Genomic DNA, 27,346 nt, shown 5'->3' with positions numbered 1-27,346 from the left:
TGTGAGGGCAGAGTCTTGTCTTCGCTGCCTGGCTGCCATTTCTTGACTGCACTGCTCCGTGTGGGCCATGCTTGGGGGCAACCCTTCTCCAGGAGGACTGCTGGTGACGAGGGTGTCACAGGGGGAGGCAAGGCTGGGGCAATGGCACGTGTGCCCACAGAGAGGACTCTGAGTGCCGCCTCTGGCACCTGTGCCATAGGTTCGCCACCACTGGTCTAGACACTGGGTCCCCAAGTGAGCAACTCTGAATGGGGGGGGGGGAGGGAGAAAAGACAAGCTGAAATTCTCTCGCTTATTAACTTCAAGAGGGAAAGAATGGAAAAACAGATGAGCAGAGACATTGTGTGTATGTGTGTGTGACAATGAAAGGTCAAGCCCACACAAGAATCCATAAATGAAGCAGTGTGATTAGGTAATCTTGTGATCCCAGATCTTCCAAATAGAAAATATAATCCTTATGGAATGATAAGACATTACGGGCTGAGTTCTCTTCTCAACTCAATGTTTTTATCTGGTTTTTTTTTAAACTCTAAAACTAATCACCTGCGTTTGTTTTTCATGAAAAGTAAACTTGCCTGCTTTCTTTGTAAATGAAAAGGGAGACTGTTTGGCGTTCTGTTGGTTGACAGACATCAATCAATAGTAAAATATTTGCTTTAATGTTTCGTTTGATACCAAATGTCCCGTCTCCAGCTTTATCTTCATGCCAGTGGATTATTTCCGTAATCTGAGAAATGAATTTGAATCCTTTGCCCATGAATATAATAACAATTAATAATTGTTAATATATAGATAAAATGGATTCACCAACAGTGAAGAACCAACCTAGAACTAAGCAGAAATTTCCTGACATTGAGAACAATTAACCAGTGGAACGGCTTGCCTCCAGAAGTTGTGGGTGCTCCAACACTGGAAGTTTTTAAGTAGAGAGTGGACAGCCATTTGTCGGAAATGACATAGGATTTCCTGCGTGAGCAGAGGGTTGGATTAGAAGACCTCCAAGATCCCTTCCAACTCTTGTTATTCTGTAACATTGTACTATTGCAACTGTTCTCTGTAGGTTTTTGCAAGTGAAATAAAGACCAAAGCCCAGAATGAATTTTGTCAGCTTTGTATGAACTGGTAATCAGGAACACTGTTAAATATTGCTCTCTTTGTCTGGGCAAACTCACAGATGGTTTGCATGGACAAAACAAGAAGCAAAGGAGTAGTGCTCTAATTTTGCCTGTCCAAGCCTTATGAAGTTTTTTAAAAAATGAATTCCCCCTCTCTAGATTTATCGCCATCCCTGCTTTATGTAAATCCAAAATACCCTTAGAATCCTTGGTGGATTTCAGCTCTCAAAATCTTTCTAAAGGTTGCCATTGAATTATAATTTTTAATGTGATCAAAGTAAAAAATAAATACAGGGAAGTGAAAGCCATTCCACTAGTTAATTGAGAAAGGATGATGGGAGTTGTGATCCAAGAACACCCAGAAGACTTTTCTATTGCCATTGCCAGGGCTTTTTTTTCTCATAGAATGCCCAGAACGGAGTTCCGGCACCTTTTTCGGATGGAACCTTGTAGGGTAGGCAAGGCAGGTTGTATGACATGTTTGAGTTCTGGCACCTTTTTTTTTTTTTTTAGAAAAAAAGCACTGGCCATTGCCACCTGAAAGTTCAAGGTTGAAGAGCATTGGAGAACATTGGAGACTTCACTGACCAGCTGGTTGTGCTCCTATAGTGGGGGGAAAAAGTGGGGAGATAGAAGGGGCCTTCTGAATGGTTGATTCATTAGATTTTATTTTAAAAAACAGTGTATTTTCAGTTAAATTGTAGGGGTTCATGCATGCAAGGAGCTCTATCTTTTGTCTAGGAGAATACTTTGTTCGGAGTCAATTTTGGGGAGGTAGGATCGCTGGTTGAGCAATATCTGAAGAGAGTTATGGTTCTCCCACCTCTGTAGTAGTTCCTTCTTAGTCCAACAAATGGAACCTGCAATCAAAGTTTGGGCTCAACCAGATTTCTTTTTATAGGTTTACAATGAAATTACTTCTGGAAGCGTTCCACCCCTCCTCATAATGCCTTCTCCAGCCCTAAGCGCACCTCTGTGGGCCGAATCTGAACGAACAGCTTGGGAATGACTTGACAGTCAAACATACTTTGGGTACTGTATTCTCATGCACAACACACATCCAAATAAATTGAGTGTCAGCAAAAGAAAAAGAGGGCCAGGCAGAGTAAGGTAAATGGCTCGTATGTTGCCTTGCCAAAAAGCTGACATGCTGACCCAGCAAGATGCACAAATAACTATAAGCCAAGGATTGTTATTAGCGGATTGGTGAAGGTGTCCTGAAATCAGGTGAGGGAAATGGATATAAGATTCAGCCTGGGACTTCAGTAGAGAAAAGTGAGAAGAAATATCTGCCTCTCATATATTAATTTGATCTGGCCATTCGAATCTGTGGTTACAAATCTCCACAAACCGATTGCACAGTTTCCTAATAATGCAACTATCTTCTGGAACAGATGACATACTTCTCTAAAACGGCACAGGGCAACCACACGGAACCTAAAGGGAAATCATTTCTCTCAAAGAAATTGCACATCGTTCCTTTAGCCAATATCCTTTTAACAGAACGATGTAGACACTGAAATGGCAACAGGCCAACAGGATGTAGTGCCTTTAGAAATCTGACAAAAAAAGGAGCTGAAATACAAAGGAATCCCACTTTATTGACAGCATGCACACACTGCAAGATCCCTCACCATCAACCCAGGCAAAAAAAAAAAAAAGCTCCTTTAACTATCCCTTCTATTTCCATCTACAAAGACATTTGTAACAGCAAGAAACTCCTTTTTTTGTTTAAATAAATGTCCTGGGGTAAGCTGTGGGACTAAGTGTAAAGTTTATAAGGGGTTGGTTTTCCAATTAACATTTTGGCAGCCCAACTTTTTCAACTGCTGTTGAAAAAGCCACTCAGGGCCATCTTTTTAACAATGGCAATGAGTTTTTGAAGTTTGTGGGCTAAGCTTCACTTAGTTGATGTAGAGTTTCAAGAAGTAATGTGCCCATTTCTGGAGCATCTCTGCTCTGAGATGAATTGGCTAGGCATCTTCCATATCTGCTTTTCTTTGTTATTTCCATGGATGGTATGTATGTATGTATGTATGTATGTATGTATGTATGTATGTATGTATCCATTTTCTCCATACATTTGAATGAGAAGAAATCCTTGCAAACCCCATCAGAATAAAAGCCAGGCAGAGAAAATATAGCAGATTGCACCAGAAATGCATTATCTAGCTGAATTTTGGATGCTATGCAGCAGTAGCATCCCTGCTGTGCTGAGGTGATGAAAACAAGCATACCAGATTAAGGGGAAAATGTAGTATGATGGATCTGAAAAGCAATTTTTCCAAGAGATGAATGAAATCTCTTCTTGAAGCCCTTGAAAGATCCTTTATCTTATGTGCTCTCCCCCCCCAAAAAAATAATGTGTTGATTTATTTGCATGCCAAATGTGTCAACTCCTGTTGTAGGCTGGATTAAAGTTTCTCTTCCAGATATTTGGTATTAGAATGTAATCAGAACAATGGCAAAGCTTCATTACTTTTCTCAAGTAAAGCTCGCCACACACACTCACACACTCACGTGGAAGCACACAACTGGGCTTGGCCAAGGCATTGCTTTGGAGAAATTAGGTCCAAATTCCTTTCTTTGCTTCCTTAGTTTTATACAAAGTCTTGTTCCTGGGAAATATAAATCTTGTCCAGAATTAGCTGAGATTCTTGAAAAATTAGTCACTTTCTCCTTGTTCTCTGTTTTATTTATCAGAACGTGTTTCAATTACCAGGACTTTCAGTTTACTCACCTTGCCTTCCTTTATAATTTTTTTTACCCTGCATACATGCTGGCTCTGCTTTCAATTTAGGACAGAGAGTCCATAAATTTATACAGATAACTCTGTATTAAGACACAGAATTTACATTCCAGAGTAAACAGAGAAAGGTTTTTAAGGCCCTGGTGAAGCAAAGGGGTTTAAAGTCATGGTTGGGTTGGCATGTAGGAATAGAATCATTGCCATCAGCGTGGCCTCCATGTGATGATGTCAAGCCATCAAATTGATGTTGATTACTTAGCAACCACAGATAGGTTTTTCTTCAGGCCAAATTGAAGACTGTTACCAGCCCGATCCTTTAGATCTTCCAACGGTACACCTTTTGCCATTGTCACTGAGTCCATTCACTTTGCTAATGGTTGCTCTCTTTTTTCTCTTTCCTTCCACTTTCCTCAGCTTTTAGGACTTCTCCAGAAGACTTTATACTTTGCACAAAGTATCAAAAATATAATTTATGCCTCAAATGAGAACTCTGGATTGATTTGTTCTTTGACAAAATTCCACTGGATCTTCCTCACCTTACCTCTTTTCTAGGGAAGTTATTTTCAGGTAACCACTAAACACTAAGTCTTCAGCCATGGTTTTGAATTCTTGAAGGAGAGTTGCATTATTTCCTCTTCCTTTACTATATATTCTGCCTATTTGGTGTGGCTTTTTTTATGTGTGGGTCACCATTGCCCAGGGGGGACATCCAGTTGGGGATTCCTTTCATGTCCCCATTAGGAGCTGGGGTGAATGACAGAAGCTCAACTCCACCCCAAGGCAGCACACTGGTCTCCAACATGGGCTTGCTAACCTCCAGCCCAGTGTTTTAACCATTTGAACCACTGTGCTCCTATCTGTGATTGGAAAATCCTTATAACTCAGTCTGCAATTGGGAAGTCTTATCATCCAAGAGCTACATTTGCAAAAAGAGTCAGAAAGAAACAGTGCCTAATTTTTTTGCAGATATTTACATTACACTCATGGGTGATCAAGGGTGTTTGGGAAAAACTAACATACAAGTTATTCTGTACATGTGCTCTGTGGAAGAATTTCTAGTGTTTAAGACAAACCTATTTGCAGTAAAATACAGCCAGAAAGGAAACTCTTGAATATAAATGAAAAATTCCTTCATAGGAACTCATTAGTTTCAAAGCGTAGATAATTAAACTACTGTAAATAGTGGTAAACAATATCAGGTTACCAAGGAGATCTAGTGCTTCAAGGGCAAGTAAGATTCTAGGCACTTTCTTATCATAACAAAGTAGTTACATAAACAAACTTCGTTATAGTGTATAATTAAAGTGCAGAGGTCTACTTATTAAAATTATAAAGGCAACTCCTCATTTTTATCCTTGTGGCTAAATAATTGCCTATGTAATTGGCTTTGAAACTGTACGGCACGTGTACTCAATCGTAATGGTTTGCAACCAACATATACTGGGTTTGTGGTCCCCAGAGAGTGAGGATCCAGTGATTCACTGTATTAAAAATTATAGCGAAATGATTGTTTGGATCCTTTCCTCAAATTCCATCCAAGTTTATTGGGTGCTGTTTCTACCACTGATCATTGTAAGACAGGGCTCCCCAACCCCCTGGTCTGCAGCCTGATGCTGGGCTGTAGTCCGTTTGGAACTGGGCTGCAGAAGTGGTGGGAGAGTGTGCACGTGAAGCTGTGTTTGTGAAAAGTGACACATACGCAAGCAAAACCATCCTCTCTAACACTGTTCCTCCCCCCCCCCCACTGCTGCCTCCACCAGTCTGCAGAGCCAGAAAGGATGGGGAATGCTGTTGTAAGAGAAATTCCGGAACAGGGCTTTTGCAAGAGTTAGCTATTTAGCAATAAAACCCACAAAGCATTTTTCAGTACTTTTAAAATTACTCATTTGCCCAAAGTCAAACATTGAGAAGTGCCATCTGCAGGCCCTTCAGCCTGACAGTGGACACCATCATTCCTCAACCAGAGTTAAATAAGGTTGTTGTTATTCAACTTTGGAATCCGTCCAAACCACCTACAATCATATATCTTGCTGCTGATTAATGACAGCAATAAATTTGATCTGATCACTTCTGGTATTTTTCTCCTCCCGCTACCAAGAACCGCAGCCTTTTGCATCTCTTCATTTATCTGGCAGCACCCTTAGTGGTTGACTTGTTTTTGACCCTGTGGGTGTTTTCCTCTCATTTCTGTGAATCCTGCTCCCTATAAAAGAGGGACCAGTAGCAAGGAGGAAGAGGGTGAGCACAGGCTGTGCTCCTTTCCTCAAATCCAAAGAAATCTCAGTTGTGAAAGGTAAGAGTTGTGGTGGACCTTTGTCCAGTATCTTTGTATTCTCTTTGTATCATGCAACAGGTAGCTTGTATTCTATATGATGGGATGACCCAGCTTCCTCTTTCAACAGATGTTTAACCCACTATTCTGTTCCCCCCCCCAGAGAAAAATTACTTTCTGAAGAATAAACTGGTATTCTTTTCTTGCATCTTGTCAAACAGGTTTCATTAGCAAAAGAAAACCATAGTAGAAGAAAAAAAACATAGACAAAAAGAAGAAAGAAAGATCTGCTTTCAACTGTACACAAATACAGTATAACACCCAATATGAGTTTCCTTAAACAGATATAATCACATAAGGAAATTGGCTGTCTGCCACAGGGCATTGAGTAAGACATTGGATCTTGTGCAAGGAGAGAATTTTGCTTTGTTTACATGCTTGGTGATTATTTTTTTTTCCTAACAGCATAGCAGAAATTGCCTATTTTTTTCTTAACAGGTTGGAAAGATCTGGAGATATTTTTTTAAAATTTTTTTTTTTACTGCTCACAGAGGAAACTGAGAGCTGCCTTGGACTCCATAAGTGCTGCTAAATTTTGAACTGCATTTGGGGAAGGTGGGGAAAGAAAGGGGAACCAAAAAAACAAGCAAATGGGAAAGGTTTGCCCTGCTGACTAATACATCCATAGAAAATTAGTATTTCATCAGGAAATCTCTACACCATTCGATGGCCATAGTTCATATTTACATCCTATGTAATATTTCTTCTTATATTCCTTTTGTGTCCTGTAGCGATGGGGCTGCTGCTGCTACTCTTTTTGGCTGGTTTAATGCTACAAAATGGTGAGTAAGCCCCAACCCAATGGAGGAAGCTCATCCCCAAATCCCATGCCAGTCCATCCATGTCTGTCTTCTCTTTCTCTCCTGACCCATGAGAGCCAATGTGTCATTGTGTTGAAGGTGATGGACTAGAACTGGGGAAATCCAGATTTTAAATGAACCTTAACTGGCTAGGATGTACCCAATATTTGAAATCCCACAATTAGATATTAGACCAGGACTGGAGAGATCCTAAAAAAATCATCTCTCTCTCCCTGCCCTGCCCTCCCTCACAGAGATGTGGTCATTGGGTAATCTTGAACATCCATCTCAGTCAGTCAATCAGTCAGTCAGTCTCTCCCTCCCCCTGTTGTTCTCAAAACTGAGTCTTAGCTTGATGTCGAAGCCAATTAATTACACCAAACCCAAGGTATGGAAAAACAGATTTTTATTTTAATAGCAAGATGAAAGTGACCTTGGCTTTGAAAGCTACCCAGGCCCCGTTTACAGTTTTACAACAGTTTTTATAATCAAAGGTAATTTTCATACACCCCTCTGCCCACCCAACACATCCCTTTTCCCTCCCCCTGATAATACATGCATAACATATAATATTGATTGGTTATCTGGATTGCAGCCCCCTAAAGCTTTCTCGCTTGCTAGGCAAAATAGCTAAATGTCACACCACATCAGGTCATGGGAATATTGCAAAGCTTCTGGTGTCCTGTGCCAGCTACGTGGTTTTGGGTTTTCTTATAAGTGAGCTATTCATAGACCCAACATCCTGGCTAAGTGGTTGAACCTGTGAATCTGTCTCATTTCATTGTCCCTGCACCCCCCATCCCTCGCAGCCCCCCTAACGTGTCAACTGTTAGCAAGCTTGTCTGCCAAACCCTCAGTGAGCAGAAAGGAAAAAAGCTGTTAAAGAAAAAGTTGTTTAAGAGTAAATGTTTCTGTCGAATTTATCTTCCTCACTCCCATGTCCATCACAGCCACACCTGGGTCCTATCTCCACAAATGACCCTTCTTCTGATCCCCAGGGCCTCATCTGCACCTACATTCTTTCATCTGACCCTTCACCCCCCCCCCACAACTCTTTCACAGACTTGTGGGACACACTATGTGCTGCCTAAAGTTCCTGAAGTGAAAATGTGAGAAATGTAAGGAATAATAAAATAAATTAAACTTGTAGGCCTATTATCTCTTCAATAGTGATAAGGAAAGTGAAACATAAATTATTGGTGCCTTTAAATTTAGCCCATGGCCCTTTCCCAAATGTATTCCCCCCCCCCCCGCTTTTTTTACTTTTTTCTTTTTTGGGGTATTTTATTGTTTTAATTTCCTGAGCTTAGTTTTTCATGCCTTTCCATCTTTCCCTCAGGCCAAGGGTTATCAAGCTCCCAGGGAAAGCAATTCATCACTGCTTTCATGGAAAATTTTGAGACCAATAGGCCTTCTGAAACAAGCTTGAAGCTATTTCTCGTGGGCCACGGCAATGACACCAGAGTCACTGTGACAGTGACCAGGTCTTCATCCCGCCAAATTTACTCAGTTGCAGGAGATGAAACGGTACCTGTGGATCTCCCCACGAGTTTGGAAATGAAAGGCAGTGGCTTTTTCACCCATTCCATTGTGATTGAGGCTGAGCATGACATTTCAGTGGTCTCATTTAATCGGAAATTGTATTCTATTGCAAGCATGACAGTCCACCCAGTCCATGAGCTTGGCAGTACCTATTACATCATCACACCTCCTGGCTCCAAAGTGGCAAGTTACCAGAAAGAACTGGCTGTCATAGCTTGGCAGAATCCTACCCAAGTCACCATTGAACTGCAAGGTGAAGTCGTCTACCAGGGACAGTCGTATGGGGCAGGGCGTACCCTCACAGTACCCCTCAAAGCTTTCCAAGTTCTTCAGTTGCAAAGTGATGATGACTTGTCTGGCACCAGGCTTCAGTCCTCAGCTCCTGTGGCAGTCTTGAGTGGCCATGTCTGCGTTCAGGAAAATTATTACTGTGACCACGTTGCTGAGCAACTTCTGCCAGTCTCCAAGTGGGGCAAGACATTCATCATTCCTCCCGTGCCTCTGCAGACTGGTTTGGATATTATCTATGTGGTGGCTTCTCAAAACACACGTGTTGTTTATCAGTCAGGACAGAACAAAGGCTTTCAAGATATGGTGGGTGGAGAAATCGCCCAGTTTCCACTCCAGTTCCCTCAAGCATTTTACATCTCTGCCGATGCTGGAATCCAGGTTGTTTTGTTTTTCACTGGGATCAAGACCGGGAACATAGGATATGATCCATTTCTCATCAACATCCCTGACATCAGCAGTTATGGCCTGGCCTACCGTATTGATGGTCTCAGAAAGTTTGATAACCATATCCTTATCATAGCAAAAAGCTCTGAATCCGTTACCTGGGATAAATCTGTTGTGGCAGGCGTGCAATGGCAATTGATCCCTGACTCAGAGTACTCATGGGGAGAATATCAGTGGAAAGCTGATATTAACCAACGGTCTGTTTTCCTCGAGATTCTTCAAGCTCCGTTTGGTGTTTTGGCCTATGGAAACAAGAATTATGAAGGCTACGGCTTTGCTCCATCACCTTTTGGCACACTCGGTAACTAATTGCCCTTTGTATAATAATTAGCACTATGACTCATATTCTAAGATTCTCTCATAATTATTTCTTTTGAGTTAGAAGGGTTTCTCACATGATTGCTAATGCTGTGTCAATGATCTGCCCTCTAATTTCCTCTAAGTTTTCTCCCTGGGTATTTTCATTTTATTTTTGGTTGTAGGTTTCTTTAATGTTATCAGAGGCTGAATGCTACAGTTGCTTTCTTTCACTCTCAGCCATTTTGCAGCTTCCCTCGACTTTCTGATCTAAAAAAAAGCCTCATAGAGAATTTTTCTGTCTAATTTACTTTAAAAAGACAATCATTTATTACATAGACAAATGTAACAAAAAATAAGTAAGGGGGAAAAAAGCAAGATGTAAAGAAGAAGAGGTTTACAAGCACTGTAATGTTTAACTCCCTCCCTCACAAACAAAAATGAAATGACAGCAATGATAAATCTAAAAAATATAGCATATCAGTCTGAAAGCTGAAATCAGTGTTAAAATTGGAAGTCTTCCCTTTGGATTAAAATGAGGCACAATAACCCAGAGAGGTTGCAGACTACTGAAGAGAAAATGGGATGTTTTTCTGTAGCCATGGTACTTTACAGAAGTACCACAGGGCGGGATAATAATAATAAAAAAAAATCAAGATGGCAGCCACAATGACATAATGGAAGCTACACCTTCATCTTGACTTATTTTTTTAACCATATTCTGCAGTCATCCCTGATACTTGTTAACTCTGATGTATGACAGGACCTCACAAGTCACCATTAAAAGAAAAATCAGCAAAAGTTGTTCTTTCGGAAACAGTAAATCAGTGTTTCCCAACCTTGGCTACTTGAAGATGTATGGACTTCAGTTCCCAGAATTCTGAGAGTGGAAGTCCACACATCCTCAAGCAACCAAGTTTGGAAAAAACCTATCTAAATTAAGATTTTTTTTCTTTTTAATATAGTGTTGCAGATAGCATGCCTTGGATTTTGATTATTTAAAGGTTGTCGAAAGACATTGAAAGGTGGGGAAGTGATGCCTCATCAGATCAATTAGTGCTCAAATCATGGAGCACCAGCACATTCCAGAGTTATAGGCTAGATTGAGAACTTTAAAAAAAACTTTTAAAAAAGATCCTGGGATAAGATAATGTCTTTTGTAGTATTGCTCCCAAAATTATATAGATTTGTCTAAAAAGTCACAAGAACGTTAGATTCAAGTCCTTTTTTTTTAATTATAAGAAGGAAAAACTGAATAGAATGTTGAATGAAAAAATTTCATCAGGATCCCGTCCAAGCCGGGAATAAACAACATGGTGACTGCTTTAGAAAGAAAGTTGCAGTTTACTGAAGAGGAGAGTCAGACAGAAGATGGCTCTGGAAGAAAAGTAGGGAGTGGGTTTTTATATCCTCTGTGGTTCTTGAGGTTGTTTCCTGTTTCTGTTTGAGGCTTTGTATTTTCTGTGTCATGTACTTTGACCTGAATCTGAGTCTGCCCCTTTGGCATCTGTGGGTTAATCCTATTATGTCCTGTCTTAGAATTTGGGTGGGGTATGTAGATTTTATATGTCTTTGTCTTCCTAAGCTTCTAGCTGGAGGGCTCCAACCTTCCTGAATGGATTATCACATCTGCATTTCTATAGAGCTGGTTTCTGCTTGGGGGAGGGAGACTTGGGGCTATTAAGAAAAACTGGACATGCTTTTCTGCCTCTTTAAGATCCTTTGAGGAAATATAATGTTTTGCCCATTTAATATTTCCTTCTCTGGGGGAGGGTGACTTCCCACAAGAAAGTCATCTGGCATGTATCGCTCAGGCAATTCTCATTGTGAAATCTTTTTCTTGAACATTTATGTATCATGCTGAAAAAGTTACAGATCTTCCAACGGGAAAAAATTGACCAAATAAACAAGGTTGAAATCATTTCCTGAAAGTCAAATACAGCTTTCATCACTTGCAAGCCAGTTTCTCAAGCTGTACTAAATTACTCTGAAAACTTATTTACTTATTAAGCATGCACACAGAGAGCTGTGTTTTCAGAATGATTTCATAGCAAAGAACAGATGGCTATAATCGTTATTGGTATCATCAGTTTACATTTCAGCTCACAAACAAAGCCCAAAACTTTGCCAAGATCATAGCTGAGTTCCTTAACCCCATCTCAAGAGTGGACATTTCTTGCTTACTCTGAGAGAACGGGAATGATTTGGGGAAGTGTGTGTGAGGTTGCAGTGGGTTGTGTAGCTGGGGTTGGATCCTATACTTGGCAGGCCTTACATTTTGTGTCTTTTCCACTTGATATGTGGGGTATTTTCTTATTTTGTCATTTGTTCAGGGGCACAAAGTGTATTTTAGCCCACTTCATTGAACCAATGTTTCTTAATCTCAATAATTTTAAGATGTGCGGAATTCAACTCCCACAATTCCTCAGCCAACATGCTAGTTGGGGAATTCTGGGAATCAAAAACCATACATCTTAAAATTGCTGATGTTGAGAAACACTGCATTAAGGCAAAGGGATGCAGTGAAACACGAAGTGGAGGACCTGTTTAATCTCAGTTCCTAAATATTCGTGTATTTGTGTCAATGCTCCAATATAACATAGCATTATGGCCTCCAGGATTGGAGAAAGAGCCCTAATATTGCTGAGATTCCTTCTGCTTCTTTTGATCGTTGTTTTGCATAGCTCCAGTCCCAGTCCCAGATCCTGTCCAGTTGACCTGCCCCGAGAACAGCCACTACCTATCCTGTGGAAATGCCTGTCCTGCAACATGTTCTGACCGAACTGCTCCATCCAGATGTAAAAATACCTGTGCAGAAGTCTGTCAGTGTGACCCAGGCTACCTCTTCAGTGGAGAGAAATGTGTTCCCCAGGAGAGTTGCAACTGCACTTACAAAGATGTGACCTACAGAGCAGGAGAGGAGTTTTGGGCAGATGAAAACTGCCAGTCCCGTTGCAGGTGTGATAACAAGTTAGGCAAAACTGTGTGTGTGAAGTCTTCTTGCAAAGCCAAGACAAAATGCATTGTGGTGAATGGTGTTCGTGGTTGTCACGCCACTACCTACAGTACCTGCATTGCATCTGGGGATCCACATTACCTTACATTTGATGGAACCAAATATGATTTTATGGGAAGTTGTGTGTATCAGCTGGTGGGCATCTGCTCCAAGAACCCAGCCCTCACCCCGTTTTTGGTCACAGTGGAGAACGACATCCGAGGCAATAAGGCTGTGTCCTTTACCAAAGCGGTGACCTTGGAGGTTTATAACATGACCATAAGCCTGAGCAAAAGTGCCCCACGTCAGATTGAGGTATGGTGGTTGAATATTGGAGAAGCATGGGGGAGGTGTAAATTTGGTATTTGGGAGTGCTTAAAATACTCTGCAGAAGCACGTCCAGTCTGTTTCATGCATTTTTCATTTTTCCTATATAAGGAGAATTGGGTAATTTTTAGAGTAAAGTTCAAGAGAGTGCTTTAGCTCTACTTTGGAAAATGGAGAGAAATATTACCATAGATATGGACTTTTGCTGTTTCTATGGGGGGGAAAGTTGAATCCTTCAAACCATTTACTGAAGTTCTTCCATTACAGAAAATACTTATGGAAACTACTCTCAATCCTGGTTCTTCTTAATTTTGTAACAAGAAATTTACTTAAAAGTGATTTACAAGGCTGTATTTTATGCAGAATAGTCAACTTTTTGTTTGATGACTCCAAACAAAAGGAGAGAGAAGAGAATACTAAGTGTAGGGGTCCTTGGTGCCCTCTGAGCTTGGCTGGTTTTTTTTTTTTTTTTTTGTAGACATTTCATTATCCAAACTAGATAACATCCTCAGCGCTAGCTATTACCTAGTTTGGGTAATGAAACATCTGCAAGGAAACAACCAAGCTCAGAGAGCACCAAGGACCCCTCATTTCAACCTTGAGCTACAGGTATTTTCATTTACCAGAATGATAAGTGCCAATGAAATAGTTTTTATGTGGCCAATTAATTAATTAATTAATTAATGACATCAGAGTCTCCCCTTCTGTATCCTTGTACCAGAAGGGAACTTTAATGCAGGAGATAACCCTGCAGGTAATATGCAACCATGCCACAGAAATCTGCTGATGCTAGGTTTGGTCTGATAAAGAGCATAGTAAGAGCTAGGTTTGGTCTGATAAAGAGTATAGCCAAATCCTACAAGCACTCAGCAAAAGATCAATCCTGGCTGGAGAGATTAATATCTGATAGTTTTCATATGATAAGGAATCTTCTTCTGTATTATGGTAGAGCAAAGGTGAGCAAAACCTAGAAGGCAAGTCATAAATTCTGCATTGGTTCCACAGCTAATCTTAAATCATTTCGCCTATAGCAATTTAAAGCATTTTCTTGAGCCATCCAACTCTCATTGAATCAATATCAAAGGCTATATATCACTTAAGTAGTGGCTGGGTGATGCCATAAAGACACTTTCTGAATTTGCTAAAAGCCCCTGGATGGTGTCTCTTGTTTGTCTTTTAGATCAATGGAGTTTTAGTGGATTTACCCTTTTCTTACGAAAATAAACTGAATGTCTACCAGAGTGGGGTCCATGGCTTCATTCAAACTGATTTTGATTTGACCGTCACTTATGACTGGTGTAGCTACAGCAGGGTGATTCTTCCCAGTACGTATGCCAATTTGGTCTGTGGACTCTGTGGCAATGCCAACCAGAATCCTCACGATGACTTTGACATGCAGGATGGAAGTCAAACCAGTGATATAATACAATTTGCAAACAGCTGGAAGGTGAAGGATGTCCCTGGGTGTGCTACAGGATGCACCGGTAAATGCCTACAATGCAGTGACACTGAGAAACGAACCTACCAAGCTGAACGTTATTGTGGGATCCTCACCAAACGAAATGGACCATTTGCACCCTGTCACAGGACTATTAACCCAACCAAATTCTTTGAAGATTGTGTCTTTGATACCTGCACATACAAGGGACATCCAAATGTTTTTTGTGAGGCCATCGCTACTTATGCAACTACCTGCCAAGCTCAAAATATCCAGATTAAGCCATGGCGATCAACCTCCTTTTGCAGTATGTATAATTTTATAAATTTTTGCGATGGGGATTTCTTTCTCATTAAGACTTCGGCTTTTATTATTCCAAAGCATGAAACATGAATAATGGTATATAAGTTACAGGAAGATACAGTCCAACTAAATCAATTCTATAAGCTAGAGAGGCATCTGAAATCGATGAAACTTTAATAATATTATTTATTTATTTATGAGACTTATATACCGCTTTAAGTGCAAGCACTCTCTAAGCGGTGTACACCAGGAAGCAATGTATATATATATTTACATTGCCCCCAACAATCTGGGTCCTCATTTTACCTACCCCGGAAGGATGGAAGGCTGAGTCAACCTTGAGCCGGTGAGATTTGAACCGCTGTCCTGCTGAACACAGTCAGCTAAAGTGGCCTGCAGTACTGCACTCTAACTGCTGCGCCACTTCGACTCTATTAATTCCATTCTTCTTTCCATCAAGTTTCAATTTTTGGGAGTTATCAATATCCAAGCAGAATAATTAACACTTTTTAAACCACTGCTGTTTAAATATAAAGCAGTTACTGTGTCACTTAGATTTTCCATTATCCTGGGATCTATTTAATAACCAGAATTTTGGAGAACATTTTTCTTTCTTCATAGTCTTATCTCTCATGTTAAAATCTGGTAAATGGAAATAGTTGGCTATTTGTATATTTTAATGATTTAACTGAATTACTGAATCATTTTATCCATAGCCCACGGCTAAAATATCTGAAGAAAGAGCATATTTAATATTTTGACGCTATGCCAAATGCCATAGGAAACAGCCTTTTTGAAAGACATTTCTTCTAGAATTAGTGATGAAGAGAAAGGCCTTTTTCCCCCTTAGACATTCCCAGTAGATCACATCTTTATCCCATTTGTACTGTTCCAGACACTTAAGGCTTCAATAGAGGAGACAGGAGATGTTGTTGTAAGTCTTACTTGAAATAAGCAGCATATATTTCTCAGCAAACATTATTAGGTTGCAAGGGAGAAATGGTATAAATTTTTAGCTCTAATTAGTGCAGGAAGAGAAGTTTCCTTCATTTACAAGGTGGATAGAGAGCAATCTAAGCATAGAAAGGGAAGTGAGGCAGTAATGCTTGTCCTGCACTAGAAGGATTGGATATAGAGTTCTTATAAATAAGCACAAATAAAAAGGATCATGAACACGATGCCCCCCCCCACAAAATAGATGTTTCCAAATTCATATACAGGTCAGCTTTCTCCATTTGGAACTCCATGCACAAGATATGGGAATGGGTGGGATATTTATTTTTATTTGATTATTTATATCCCACCATTATTGTTCGTACAAATAACTCAAGGCAGTGAAATATCCACCACACCTTCCTCCTCTTATTTTCCCAACCACACAACCCTCTGATGTGGATTGGACTGGGAGAGAATGGCTGCTAGCCGGATTTCCTGCCTAAGGAGAGATTGGAACTCTCAGTCTCTGGTGATTGGCTCAAAGTCAGCCAACTGGCTTTCATGCCTAAGGTGGGACTTGAATTCATGGTTTCCTGATGATTGGCTCAAAGTCACCCAACTGGCTTTCATACCACTTGAACTCATGGTCTCTTGCTTTCTAACCTGGTAACTTAACCTATTAGTGATAGGCCTCAAAATATTTGGAAATCCGAGCAACATATGGATGGGTCAAAAGTAATATAACTTCAGGGCTCCTAAATTCAATACTTGGAATGCTGTTTTGACAAGCTGTCTCATCGTCCATCTCTTCCAGGTTTTTCCTGTCCACTTAATTCTCACTATGAATTGTGTGGAAATGGCTGCCCTGCCACCTGTCACAGTTTTGTCACTCCCAGTTCTTGTGATGCTCCATGCACTGAAGGGTGCTTCTGTGATTCTGGATTCATCCTCAATGGGGATGAGTGCGTCCCCGTTGCTGAGTGTGGTTGTGTGCATGAGGGCAGGTACTACAAAAAGAGAGCAGAGTTCTACCCTACGAACACTTGTCAGGAGAAGTGTCGTTGTGTGGACGATGGTGCTGTTGACTGCCACCAGTTTTCCTGTGGGAGTTATGAGGAGTGCAGGGTGGAGAATGGCATCCAGGGCTGTTACCCTATTGGTTATGGAACAGTGGCAACGTCCGGTGGATTCCATTATATTACCTTTGATGGGAAGACTTTTGATTTTCCTGGTTCCAGCTCTTACATCTTAACTCGAGTAACCGACAAAGATAATCAGCAGGTGAAGTTTTCTGTAGTGGTGGAACATGAGAATGCAGATAATGAATCTTTACTTGATATAACATCAGTTGTTACCTACATACATGGATATACTATTGTTCTGGAGAGAGGAAAGAGATGGCAAGTTAAGGTAAGTGCCTAAATTATTAACTTACGATAATATCTCTTTGTGAGTAACTATATGAAAAATAATGTGAACAATAACTATACTTCTCTGTATTAAACCTTTGATTTAATTTTTTTTTTTTTTAGTTTAGGTTCTATACTTTCCTCTTTATTCCTTAAAAAAAAAACCAAAATAGCATTCAATGGATTTATGGCAGGGGTTTTCAAACTTGGCCTTTTTATGACTTGTGGACTTCAACTCCCAGGCATGCCTGGCTTGAGGAATTCTGGGAGTTGAAGTCCACAAGTCATAAAAGGGCCAAGTTTGAAGACCTCTGATTTATGGCAATGGATGGAAACTAATCAAGGAGAGCAGCAACATAAAACTAAGGACAAATTTCCTAGCAGTTAGAACAATTAATTAGTGGAATGACTTGCCTCCAGAAGTGGTGGGTGCTCCAAAACTGGAGATTTTTAAGAAGAGATTGGCCAGCCATTTGTCTGAAATGATATAAGGTTTCCTGCTTAAGCAAGGGGTTGGACTAGAAGACCTCCAAGGTCCCTTCCAAATTTGTTATTCTGTTATATATCAGACTATGAAGAAATGATCCCTTCTGTGCAATTCCAGATCCAAGACTTTATGTTATGCTTTTTTCTCTGTGTGCTGTAATGGATGCTGATGTTGGATTTAGGAGAGAATGATTCATACATTACATCAATGTTTTTCAACCTTGGCAATTTTCAAATATGTGGACTTCACCTCCCAGTATGAATACTGGCTTGGGAATTCTGGGAAATGAAGTCTACACATTTGAAAGTTGCCAAGGTTGAGAAACACTGCATTACACTACAGCAGTGAAGGTGAACCTTTTAGAGACCAAGTGCCCCAAAACCAGCCCCTTCCCATCCCGCCTGCTCCTCCCCCCCCTGCCTGCAGGGCCACTCATCGCCTCCATGGCCCATTGCAAATCACCCAGGTGGCCCAGCAGCACCATGGTGTTTATGCCCTCCACCCACACCCCGCAGCATCTACTGCGCGCGACAGGGCACGAGGGTGGAGTCTTGTCCCCGCTGCCTGGCTGCCATGTTTTTGGATGTACTGCTTCGCACAGGCCGTGCCCGGGGATGACTGTCCTCCAGGGGGGCTGCTGGTGAGAAGGGGGTCACAAGGGGAGGTGGAGTTGGGGTGACGGTGCATGTGCCCACAGAGAGGGCTCTGAGTGCCACCTCTGGCACACATGCCATAGGTTCGCCACCACTGCACTATAGCTAAATGCTGTATTTTATGAAAGCTCTGTTTTCATTGACTGAGTTCCATTCCTAGATGACAATATGTGGTCCCTTCTATTCTATTAATTGCCAGAGGAATTCATGTTAATCTGCCATGTATCTGCAAATTTATAGCAAATAATTCATTCACTATTCTTGTTTTCTTGTTCAAGGTAGAGGACGAGCTTTACAATCTACCATTTAGCGGAGATAATGGAAAACTTTGGATCAATCAAGAAGGGAATAATATTATTATCCAGTCATCTGAAGGTTTCAAAGTCATTTATGACATCGCCAACTATGTCGAAGTTTTTGTGCCTAGGATCTACCAAGAACAGACATCTGGACTTGGTGGCAATTTCAACGATAACCTTGATGATGATTTTATGCTGCCTGATGGAACTCTCACCTCAAGTGCAGATGACTTTGGAATCTCGTGGGAAGTCCCCACAATTGGCAGCATTTGCTCTGAGAACTGTGTGCAGAAATTCCCTGCTTATGATGAGGCCAGAACTTCACAATATGAAGGTGACAGATACTGTGGCCTCATCACACTTGAGTCAGGCCCATTCAAAGACTGTCATTCATTTGTGGGTCCTGCAGAGTTCTTTCACAGCTGCCTGTATGACATGCAAGTTGTTGGTGAGGGAGCTCTCTGTCAAAATCTTCAAGCTTACACAGCTAAATGTCAAGCAGCTGGAGCTGAAATTGATGACTGGAGAACAGCTGTCTCTTGCCGTAAGTTTATAAAGCGGGCTTCCCTTACAAAGGGAAATACTGCAATTTGAACTAGGTTTAAATTAATCTGGTTCCAAGGCTATGGTGATAGGAGAAGCAAACTTGACAGAATGCCTCTTATAGATACTTTAAGAAACTCCCAGTACAATTGAGATACATTCTTCATATCTAGCCTCCTTGGATGATAATCCCCAGCTGTTAAAAATTATCTTTCTTGCCAGTTTTTCTTGCAAGAGATTCTGCTTCTCCTTTTCTGGAGCTCTAAACAAAGCTTAATCCTACGCTATTTTCTTCTAATGTCAGATCACAGAAGGAGTGAGAAAAGTAGCATTAATTGTAAGACTACATTCCCAAATCCATTTCCAAGTGTTATCTTTTGATACGTCCATTTCAGATTTATTCTGTAATTGGTTTCTTGTTGACTCTGTGTTTGCAATTATTATGTGAAAAAAAGTTCCACTGGATGCAGTGAATTTAGGCAATCTATTGTGATAGAGGAAAACCAGCTTCCATAGTGTTAAGGCTTTGTCCTGTCTATATTTTTATTCAGTGCCATAAGGAAAACATTTGGCAAAACATTTCTCTTTTTACCTCTTCAGCTTTCTTCTGTCCAGCTAATAGCCACTATGAGACATGCATTAGAGCTTGTGATTCCAGCTGTGCCAGTTTCTACACTACAGTGCAGTGCACTAAGAATTGTTTTGAAGGTTGCCGGTGTAATGATGGCTACATGTTTGATGGGGATGCATGTGTACCTCTGGAAAAGTGTGGCTGTACCCATAATGGTCTCTATCTGAAGGTAAGTTAAGGCAGCCCAGTCAATTTCTTTTGATTCCTGGTGACTGCATAGATATAAGAGAAGGAATGGCAGAATATGGGGGTGGAATTAAAAGGGGCATCACCCTATAATCCCTTCATAGCCATAAGAGAACTAATTCCATCCTCCCTTGAATACCACTGACCCTTAACACCCAAGGAGCTGTTAATTGTTATTTGAGAAGGTTCTTGTGCATAGGACATAATTGGACTTTCATGTGTGGACCTGATCTTTCAGACCTCACAATAGATTAGATTTTTTCTACATGACAATCTATCCCTAACGTGCTCTTTCAGGCCTTCCAGTGGTATCCCAGTTAAGAGTCTATTTAATTTTCTTTCAGGAAAGTACCTTATAGTGGACTTGTCCATGATATTTTACGATGTAAAGGCTACTTGATGTACTGACAGTTTTTAGTTCATTCAATTGACAACTTTTCAGTCACTTGGAAAAAGCCCTACTATGTTCATTCATTTAATGTTAACAAGTGGAGAAAAAGGTTCCTGTCTGTTTCATGCAAAGATATGTCAGATATGCATGAAATATATTCGTCTCATGTATCAAGTAGAGAGGCGTGGCATTCAGTGGATGACATAAACTAAAATTTAGTTTGATTGTTGAACAAAACAAGGGGTTGTTATTTAAGCAGCTTGGGCTAATGAAGGGATTGATTTGGGCAGGTAACTGTCAATTCTACTTTACACATTATGAATAACATAGAAAGTTGTTTAATAGAACCGAAAATCAAGGCACCATCTTACTTCCTTAAGCATGTAATAGTGTCATTTTATCAATTCAAAAGAAATATTTTAGAATGCCAAATGGTTAGCAGCAGTCCCATGTCTGGAAACCTGAAAAGAAGATGAAGGAAAGTGACTGAATGAAAGGCAGAGGTGATAATGTCCCCAGTCTAAAAAGGGGGAAGGGGTGGGGGTGATGGGTTGTGTTTTGTTCATTAAACAGGTAGTCCTTGACTTACAACCACAACTGGGATCAGAATTTATGTTGCTAAGTGAAGCGGTTGTTAGGAGAGCAGCACTCACTTTTATGACCTTTTTTTGCCACGGTTGTTAAATGAATCACTGCAATATTTAAATGTGGTCATTAAGCAAATCCGGCTTCCCCCATTGGCTTTGTTTGCTGAAATCTGACTGGGAAAATTGCAAATGATATTCACAGGACCCCAGGATACTGCAAGTGTTGTAAATTTATGTCGGTTGTCAACCATCTGAATTTTGAACACCTGACTGTGGGGAGAATGCTGTGATGGTCATAAGTGCGAGGATTGATCATCACTTTTTTTTAATGCTATTGCAACTTCAACAGTTGCTAAACAAATGGTCGTAAATTCTGGACTACCTGCATATAGATCTGCTTTGTCTAATTTTGGAAACACATTTTTCATATGTTGAACATATAGAGATTGTTCCAAGGGCAATTACAGAAGGAATGGCTGTTATATTGACCATTTGGGAAAACCCCAGACAGGAATAAATGCTCTGTAAAACTGAGAAATTTCTCCCCACTCCAAGATGGGGTTGGATTGCCATGTCAATAGCAGCAGCACTAAGACTTATACACCGCTTTACATTGCTTTAGAGCAGGGGTCCTCAACCTTGGCAACTTTAAGACTTGTGAACTTCAACTCCCAGAATTCCTCAACTAGCTTTGCTGGCTGAATAATTCTGGGAGTTGAAGTCCACAAGTCTTAAAGTTGTCAAGGTAGGAGACCCCTGTTTTAGAGCACTCTCTGAATGGTTTACAAATGCCAGCCTATTGCCCCCAACAATTTGGGTCTTCACTTTAATGACCTCGGAAGGATGGAAGGCTGAGTCAACCTTGAGTTGGTCAGGATCGAACTCCTGACTGGGAGCCTGTAATAGTTAGTCTGCACTCTAACCACTTCACCACCATGGCTCATTGTACCTATTGTACATGGAGACTTAATATTATGTAACATCCAGATTACTCTATCCCAGTGTTTCTCAACCTCAACAGGTTTAATATCGATGGATTTCAATTCCTAGAATTCCACAGCCAGCATAGATGCCATTCTGATAGAAGGCCTAGCTGTGTGTAAGTCTAGTAACTCTTTCTTGTCTTTTCCATATCTTCTGCCATTGGTGAATTATCCTAATAGGCTGGAGAAAGCATCTTTTCAACCAACTGCACCAAGAAATGCAGTTGTCAGGTTCTTGATCAAATCACCTGTGAGGAAACAGCATGTCGGAGTGAAGAGATATGTGTTGTCCAAAATGGTGTGCGTGGCTGTGAGCACAGAGAAGGCCAGTGCAAAATTTCCCCAGAGGCCCAGCTTGTTTCTTTTGATGGAACTTCAGCAAGATGGAACTTCTGTGGTGGGGTTTATGACGTGTCCTCTCTGTGCGATGAGAGTGATCCCTCCTGGTTCAGGGTATCTGTGAACATCGGAAAGGACTGTGAAGATAACCTGTCAGTGGTCAAGGCTGTTCATGTTTTCTTTGGAGAGGCTGTCATTACTCTGAAAAAGAACAACCGGATATGGGTAAGTGAGAAGGCTGGGAAGAGCATCAAGCAGCTCTTAAGTCAAGCAGTAAATTGCATCCAGCATTCTTGAAAGCTGTTTTCCTTCTCTACCTTCATCTTCTATCACCAAATCTGCTAATTAGCTGAAATCTGCTCCACTTCAATGTTTCTGATGTTTATGTGTTATTCCATTCCCTTGATTGATTTTGTGATTTCTCCAACAACCCTAAAACAAACATTTAGAAAACATCTACATTCATGATCAACAATATGCATATTTTTGCATGTAAAATTCACACTTTTCCAATATCTTGAAAAATATATCCCCCATAATCATTTCTATGGGCATTTCCCCCAATTATACCTTTCCTAGTATGGATTTTTGGGGAAAGAATAATGGATTCGAGCAGAAACATTGTTGCTGTCATTCACAATAATAGCTCCAAACTGTATTTTATTTCCATGTAAATTAAAGACCAATTTCTTTGGATCCTTTCCCTATCCTCAGATTGCTTTAACTTTTTATTAGCTTACAGGAAGATGGATTATTTATTTATTAAACAAATTTATATAGCCACCCATATCACACACAAGTGAGTTTGGGTATCTTACAACAGAGATCCCCAACCTTTGGGGCACCAGGGACCGGTTCCATGGAGAAAGGTTTTTCCACAGGCCGGAGAGTGTGTAGTTTTGTGTGCTGCCTGCATCCCATCACAAATACCATGAGTCAGCAGTATTTTTGGTTTGTGTGAGTGTAGAAATATATACCGTATATTCCGGTGTATAAGACGACTTTTGAGAGCATCGAAACAGCCTCCGAACTTGGGGGTCGTCTTATACACCGAGTCGTCTTATACGCCAGAAATAAGGTAGTTTCTGGCGTATAAGATGACTTTCTAGGCATGCAACTCGGCGTCAATTGTCTTATAAGCCGGAAATAATGTAGTTTCCGGTGTATAAGATGACTTTCTAGGTATGCGACTCGGCGTCGATCGTCTTGCGACCCGGCGTTGAACTAGGTGGTCGTCTTATATGCCGGGTCACCCTATACGCCGGAATATGCGGTATGTGGCTAGAAATATATGTCATGGTTCCGATAGATGAGACCAAAAAAAAAAAAAGAACTCTGAGCCATTTGTTTTCCTCAAAGAAGAATTTTAATGGCTACATAATATCAGCACGAACAAGGGTGAAACCAAGACTAGAAGTTCCCCCCCAAAAGGTTACAAAGTAAAAATTAAACTCCCCACCCACTAAATATGTAATAAATCACATTCTCCAATTAACACCTTTGGCGGGCTCTGTAACGGTAATTCTAGCCACCAAACACCTGAGTGATTTGACCTTGGTTCCCATAAGAAAGTTATTGTTTTGTCTGGAACAGAAGAATGCATTTTCCCTCCCCCCAAAGTTGTGGCAAGCCGAAAAACAAAGAAGAAAAATAGCTGCGACCAAAAATAGTTTTGTAGGTTTGACAATACACAAAAATTGTAAACTAAATCCTAAATAAAGCTTAATTTTTTACAACTTCATTCCCCCCAAACTTGAGAAAAACAAAATGTGACCCTCTTCCATACATGCAATACGTCCTGCCCATTTCTCATTACTGTCTGTCCCATCATTACCTTGTCTTCCTTGAAAATATTAAATTCTGCCTTTGGCTATCAAAATATTCTAAACCCCCAGATTATTCACTTTAGGACAGGGGTAAGCAACCTTGGCTCTTTTATGACTGGTGGATTTCAACTCCCAGAATTCCTGAGCTAGCCACGCTGAGGGGAAAGGGAGAGGTTTCCAAGCTGAGCCATGCTGGCTGAGGAATTCTGGGAGTTGAAGTCCATGAGTCATAAAAGAGCCAAGGTTGCCTACCCCCGGTCTAGGAGATAGCCATCTGCCATTGTATATGACTAAAACCCCCCAACAAACTTATTTAATATAAAGTTGGGCAGCTTCTAATGAATTCCATGTTGGCAGACAGTTTTTTTTTGCTGTACATAAATTTCAGGACTGAAAATGTTATATTCCTGATGGCTTGCTGGGCTTTCTCAGAATGGCTTTTTATATCCCAAATATTTTATGTTTTCTAGGTTAATGGACGGTCAGTAAACCTGCCATACAAAGTCTCCAAACGTCTGACTTTAAGCAAGGATCAAGATGGGATTGTGATTGACCGGGCTTCTGATGTACAAGTTTATTTTTCTCTTGATGGTGGGGTAACAGTGAAAGTCAAGGATATTCTTCCAGAGAAGCTATGTGGACCGTGTGGGAACTTCAATGGGGACCCCACAGATGACTGGAAATTGCCACATGGGGAATCTGAGCACACTGCTGAGGTTCTCTATGCTTGGAAGGCCAAGGACTTTTAAAATGGTATGGTATAATTCAGGCAAAAATCTTGGCAGATCTTTAAAAAAAAAATAGCAGGATTGGACTTGCATTGGGGACATCAGGAAATCTAAGATTATAGGCTAAGCTAGGATTTGAAAACTTGCAGCAGAGGAAGGCATCAGCAAACTGTTTTTTTTTTTTTTAAAGTTGCCAGCTGGTGTTGACTCAAAAGGGTCTTTAACTTTTATCCTGTCTAATAAAATAACTGAAAGCAGATGAAAAATGTTACGTGCAGTTTGTATCTAAATTTACATAAAATATAGCATTGGTTCCTGAGCTAGTTGAAGGTCAGACTGGGAAGGTGTTGAAGGTGCTCTTTTTTCCCCCAGATCTGCATGGCAGAAGATTAAGTAGGGTAATCAACTGCCTTCCTTGGACACACAGATATAATGAATGTATGTGAAATTTGTCAGTTCCCTAGTCAAATTTAAGTTTGCTGCATCTGCTGCAGTGAGTTAAATAAGCCATTTCTTAATTAAGTTTCCTAACAGAGCAAAACCTGTTTTTATTTTGTAATGCCTTGTTTAATGAACCTTAAATTAACATTCAGCCAACAATTAAAAGTACTAATCAAATTAAGTGCTCATTGCCACGATGAATAATGTACAATAATTATAAGTGGAATAATCATGCAGCACAAAATTATCATTTATAGGATTGCATCAGTTTTCAGCTTTGGTTTTTACTGCCCTATGCAACTGCTGTACCTTAGCATGTTAGTCTCCATTCTTAACTTGTTCTGTTATCTGTCCTATTGCGGATAGATAATGTTTGTACCAAGCTAGGAAGCCAAAGGGTAAAGCCAAAATTTACAAGTTATTTAGACCTCAAAAACTAATTGCTATTTTGGTGGTTCCCTTGTTGAATGTCTTCTCCAATGAGTTTCAACTCAGTGCTGCTGATTGATCTATTAAAGAAGGATCATTACTTCTAAATAGGGCCGTCACCTCTAAGGTAATCTCAGCTGGTTGTGAGTTCTAACTGATTTACTTGATTAAGGTGGGGCAATTTAATCGACTCTCAAACTAAGTATGCATATGAATGATGCAAAAGAAATTAAAAGTTTTGGGTAGATGATGCACACATCCCCATAGGCCAGCACAATAGATTCGCTAACACAGGGGTCTTCAAACTTGGCCCTTTTATGACTTGTGGACTTCAACTTCCAGAATTCCTCAGCCAGGCAAGGGCCAGATTTGAAGACCCCTGCTCTAACACAACAAGGTCCAGATACTTTGGTTGACATCAGTCTTCGTTCTTGATTGGCCATACTGACTTTTAGGCCTATCATCCATTGAATTCCTAATTCTATATAAATTTTCATCAACATATTAGGCACTTTTAAGGTAATCCCAATGTTCTCTAATGAATTACTAATAAATGTCCACTTATTACTTGATGCCTTGCAGAAAGTGGATGAGTTATTCCCATTGAGTTTTATCGATGGTCTTATTGACTTTGTGAATTGATTTTGCAATTTTGCAAATAGCCTTGGAACCATTCGAGAAAGGGCAGCATGTGAATATTTGCTGCTTTCTTTTTCTAATGCATTTTAATATCCTAGCAACCAAGGATGAATTTCTAATGACAGAAATTGTAAGATGATAATCTTAAACCATAATGTGCAGAATGCAGAAGTTTACCTACAAAGGGCAAGAGCTATTAGTGCCATATAATAGCACTGTACTCTACCAGTCACCATGTTGATTGCCAATATGCTTCAGAGTGCAGTTCAAAGTGCTATTTTTTTAACCTCTCAAGCTCATAAGATCTTGGTGCTTTTTTTTAATCTATGCAGGACCAGCTGCTTCAAGGAGAACCAACCTGTTCAGTGTGTTCTGCCCTAGAGGGGCATATCACTTTAATCCAATGAGATCTGAAGAATGAGGGGACAAGCACACTGCATTTCCACTGATATTCTGGTGAACTATATGGTACCCTCTCTTGAACTTTCTGGAGGATGTCCAGACAAAGCTCTTAGAATGTTTGCTTTTCAAAAACTTCTAGAAATGATCAGATGACTGGGGTTGTTTTTTTCTTTTTGCTGTGGTGGTGATATGTTCTTTATTTTATGGATTTTACATATTGTAGACTGCTGGGGATGGATAAAAATTAGACTTTGTATAAGTATCACAATATGAATGAATAAATGGACGAATGATGCCAAACATAATGAGGAACTCATTTTTAAAACAATGTGGTATTTTCTGTAGGTTATAAGAACAATGGTTCTATAAAATGGTAACTGAGCAGCTTCTGGCTTTCATTGTTTATTCTGCGATAATGGCAATAGTTTATTATCTTCTTTGGGGAATGTTTATCTTATATGCTAGGATTATAGGATTTGGGACTCTTCAGATGATGCTAAGCTGCAATTCCTAGCATTTTTTATCATTGGCTATACTAGCTAAGACTATTGGGAATTGTCATTTAACTTTATTTAAGCAGTCAACTCTATCATAAAATATTCTAGCTAATAAAAAGGCACAAATAAACCAGGCCAAATTAGCATATTTTGGACACTACATTTTCTCCTATCTCTTGGGAAGTCTGTAATGCCATAAAAGCTACAAAGAAAGAAAAGAAGACAGCTAACAGTATGGTGGGTAGATTACAGCCATAATGAGTAAATAGTTGGAAGACTCAAAGAACCAGATTGGAAACAGATTATC

General features: G+C 40.2%; 1 protein-coding gene across 1 annotated transcript; it reads left to right on the top strand.

Annotated features, from left to right (window-relative positions):
- The first annotated feature begins 6,001 nt into the window (after window positions 1-6,001).
- LOC120300088 (IgGFc-binding protein-like) lies at window positions 6,002-26,847 on the top strand. The gene is made up of 11 exons (XM_039325645.1): window positions 6,002-6,157; window positions 6,928-6,978; window positions 8,336-9,574; window positions 12,255-12,880; window positions 14,073-14,637; window positions 16,384-16,979; window positions 18,397-18,961; window positions 19,561-19,760; window positions 21,919-22,302; window positions 24,374-24,656; window positions 26,473-26,847. Exons 2-10 carry the CDS (start codon window positions 6,930-6,932, stop codon window positions 24,650-24,652), a joined length of 4,503 nt encoding a protein of 1,500 aa, XP_039181579.1. The 5' UTR covers window positions 6,002-6,157; window positions 6,928-6,929; the 3' UTR covers window positions 24,653-24,656; window positions 26,473-26,847.
- The last annotated feature ends 499 nt before the right edge of the window (window positions 26,848-27,346 follow it).

Source organism: Crotalus tigris, unplaced genomic scaffold (assembly GCF_016545835.1).
Source record: "Crotalus tigris isolate CLP2741 ecotype Arizona unplaced genomic scaffold, ASM1654583v1 scf7180000024338.4412243, whole genome shotgun sequence".
Taxonomy (NCBI): domain Eukaryota; kingdom Metazoa; phylum Chordata; class Lepidosauria; order Squamata; family Viperidae; genus Crotalus; species Crotalus tigris.
Note: the sequence above shows the minus strand (reverse complement) of the source record. Positions and strands in the feature narration are given on the sequence as shown.

What these genes read in the sequence shown, in the direction of transcription:
- LOC120300088 (XM_039325645.1), top strand. Translation starts at nt 6,930, where the DNA reads ATGGGGCTGCTGCTGCTACTCTTTTTGGCTGGTTTAATGCTACAAAAT. An exon ending in ATCACCTTTTGGCACACTCG is followed by an intron (nt 9,575 to 12,254) that starts GTAACTAATTGC and finishes TGTTTTGCATAG; the next exon opens with CTCCAGTCCCAGTCCCAGAT. An exon ending in GAGAACAGCTGTCTCTTGCC is followed by an intron (nt 18,962 to 19,560) that starts GTAAGTTTATAA and finishes TTACCTCTTCAG; the next exon opens with CTTTCTTCTGTCCAGCTAAT.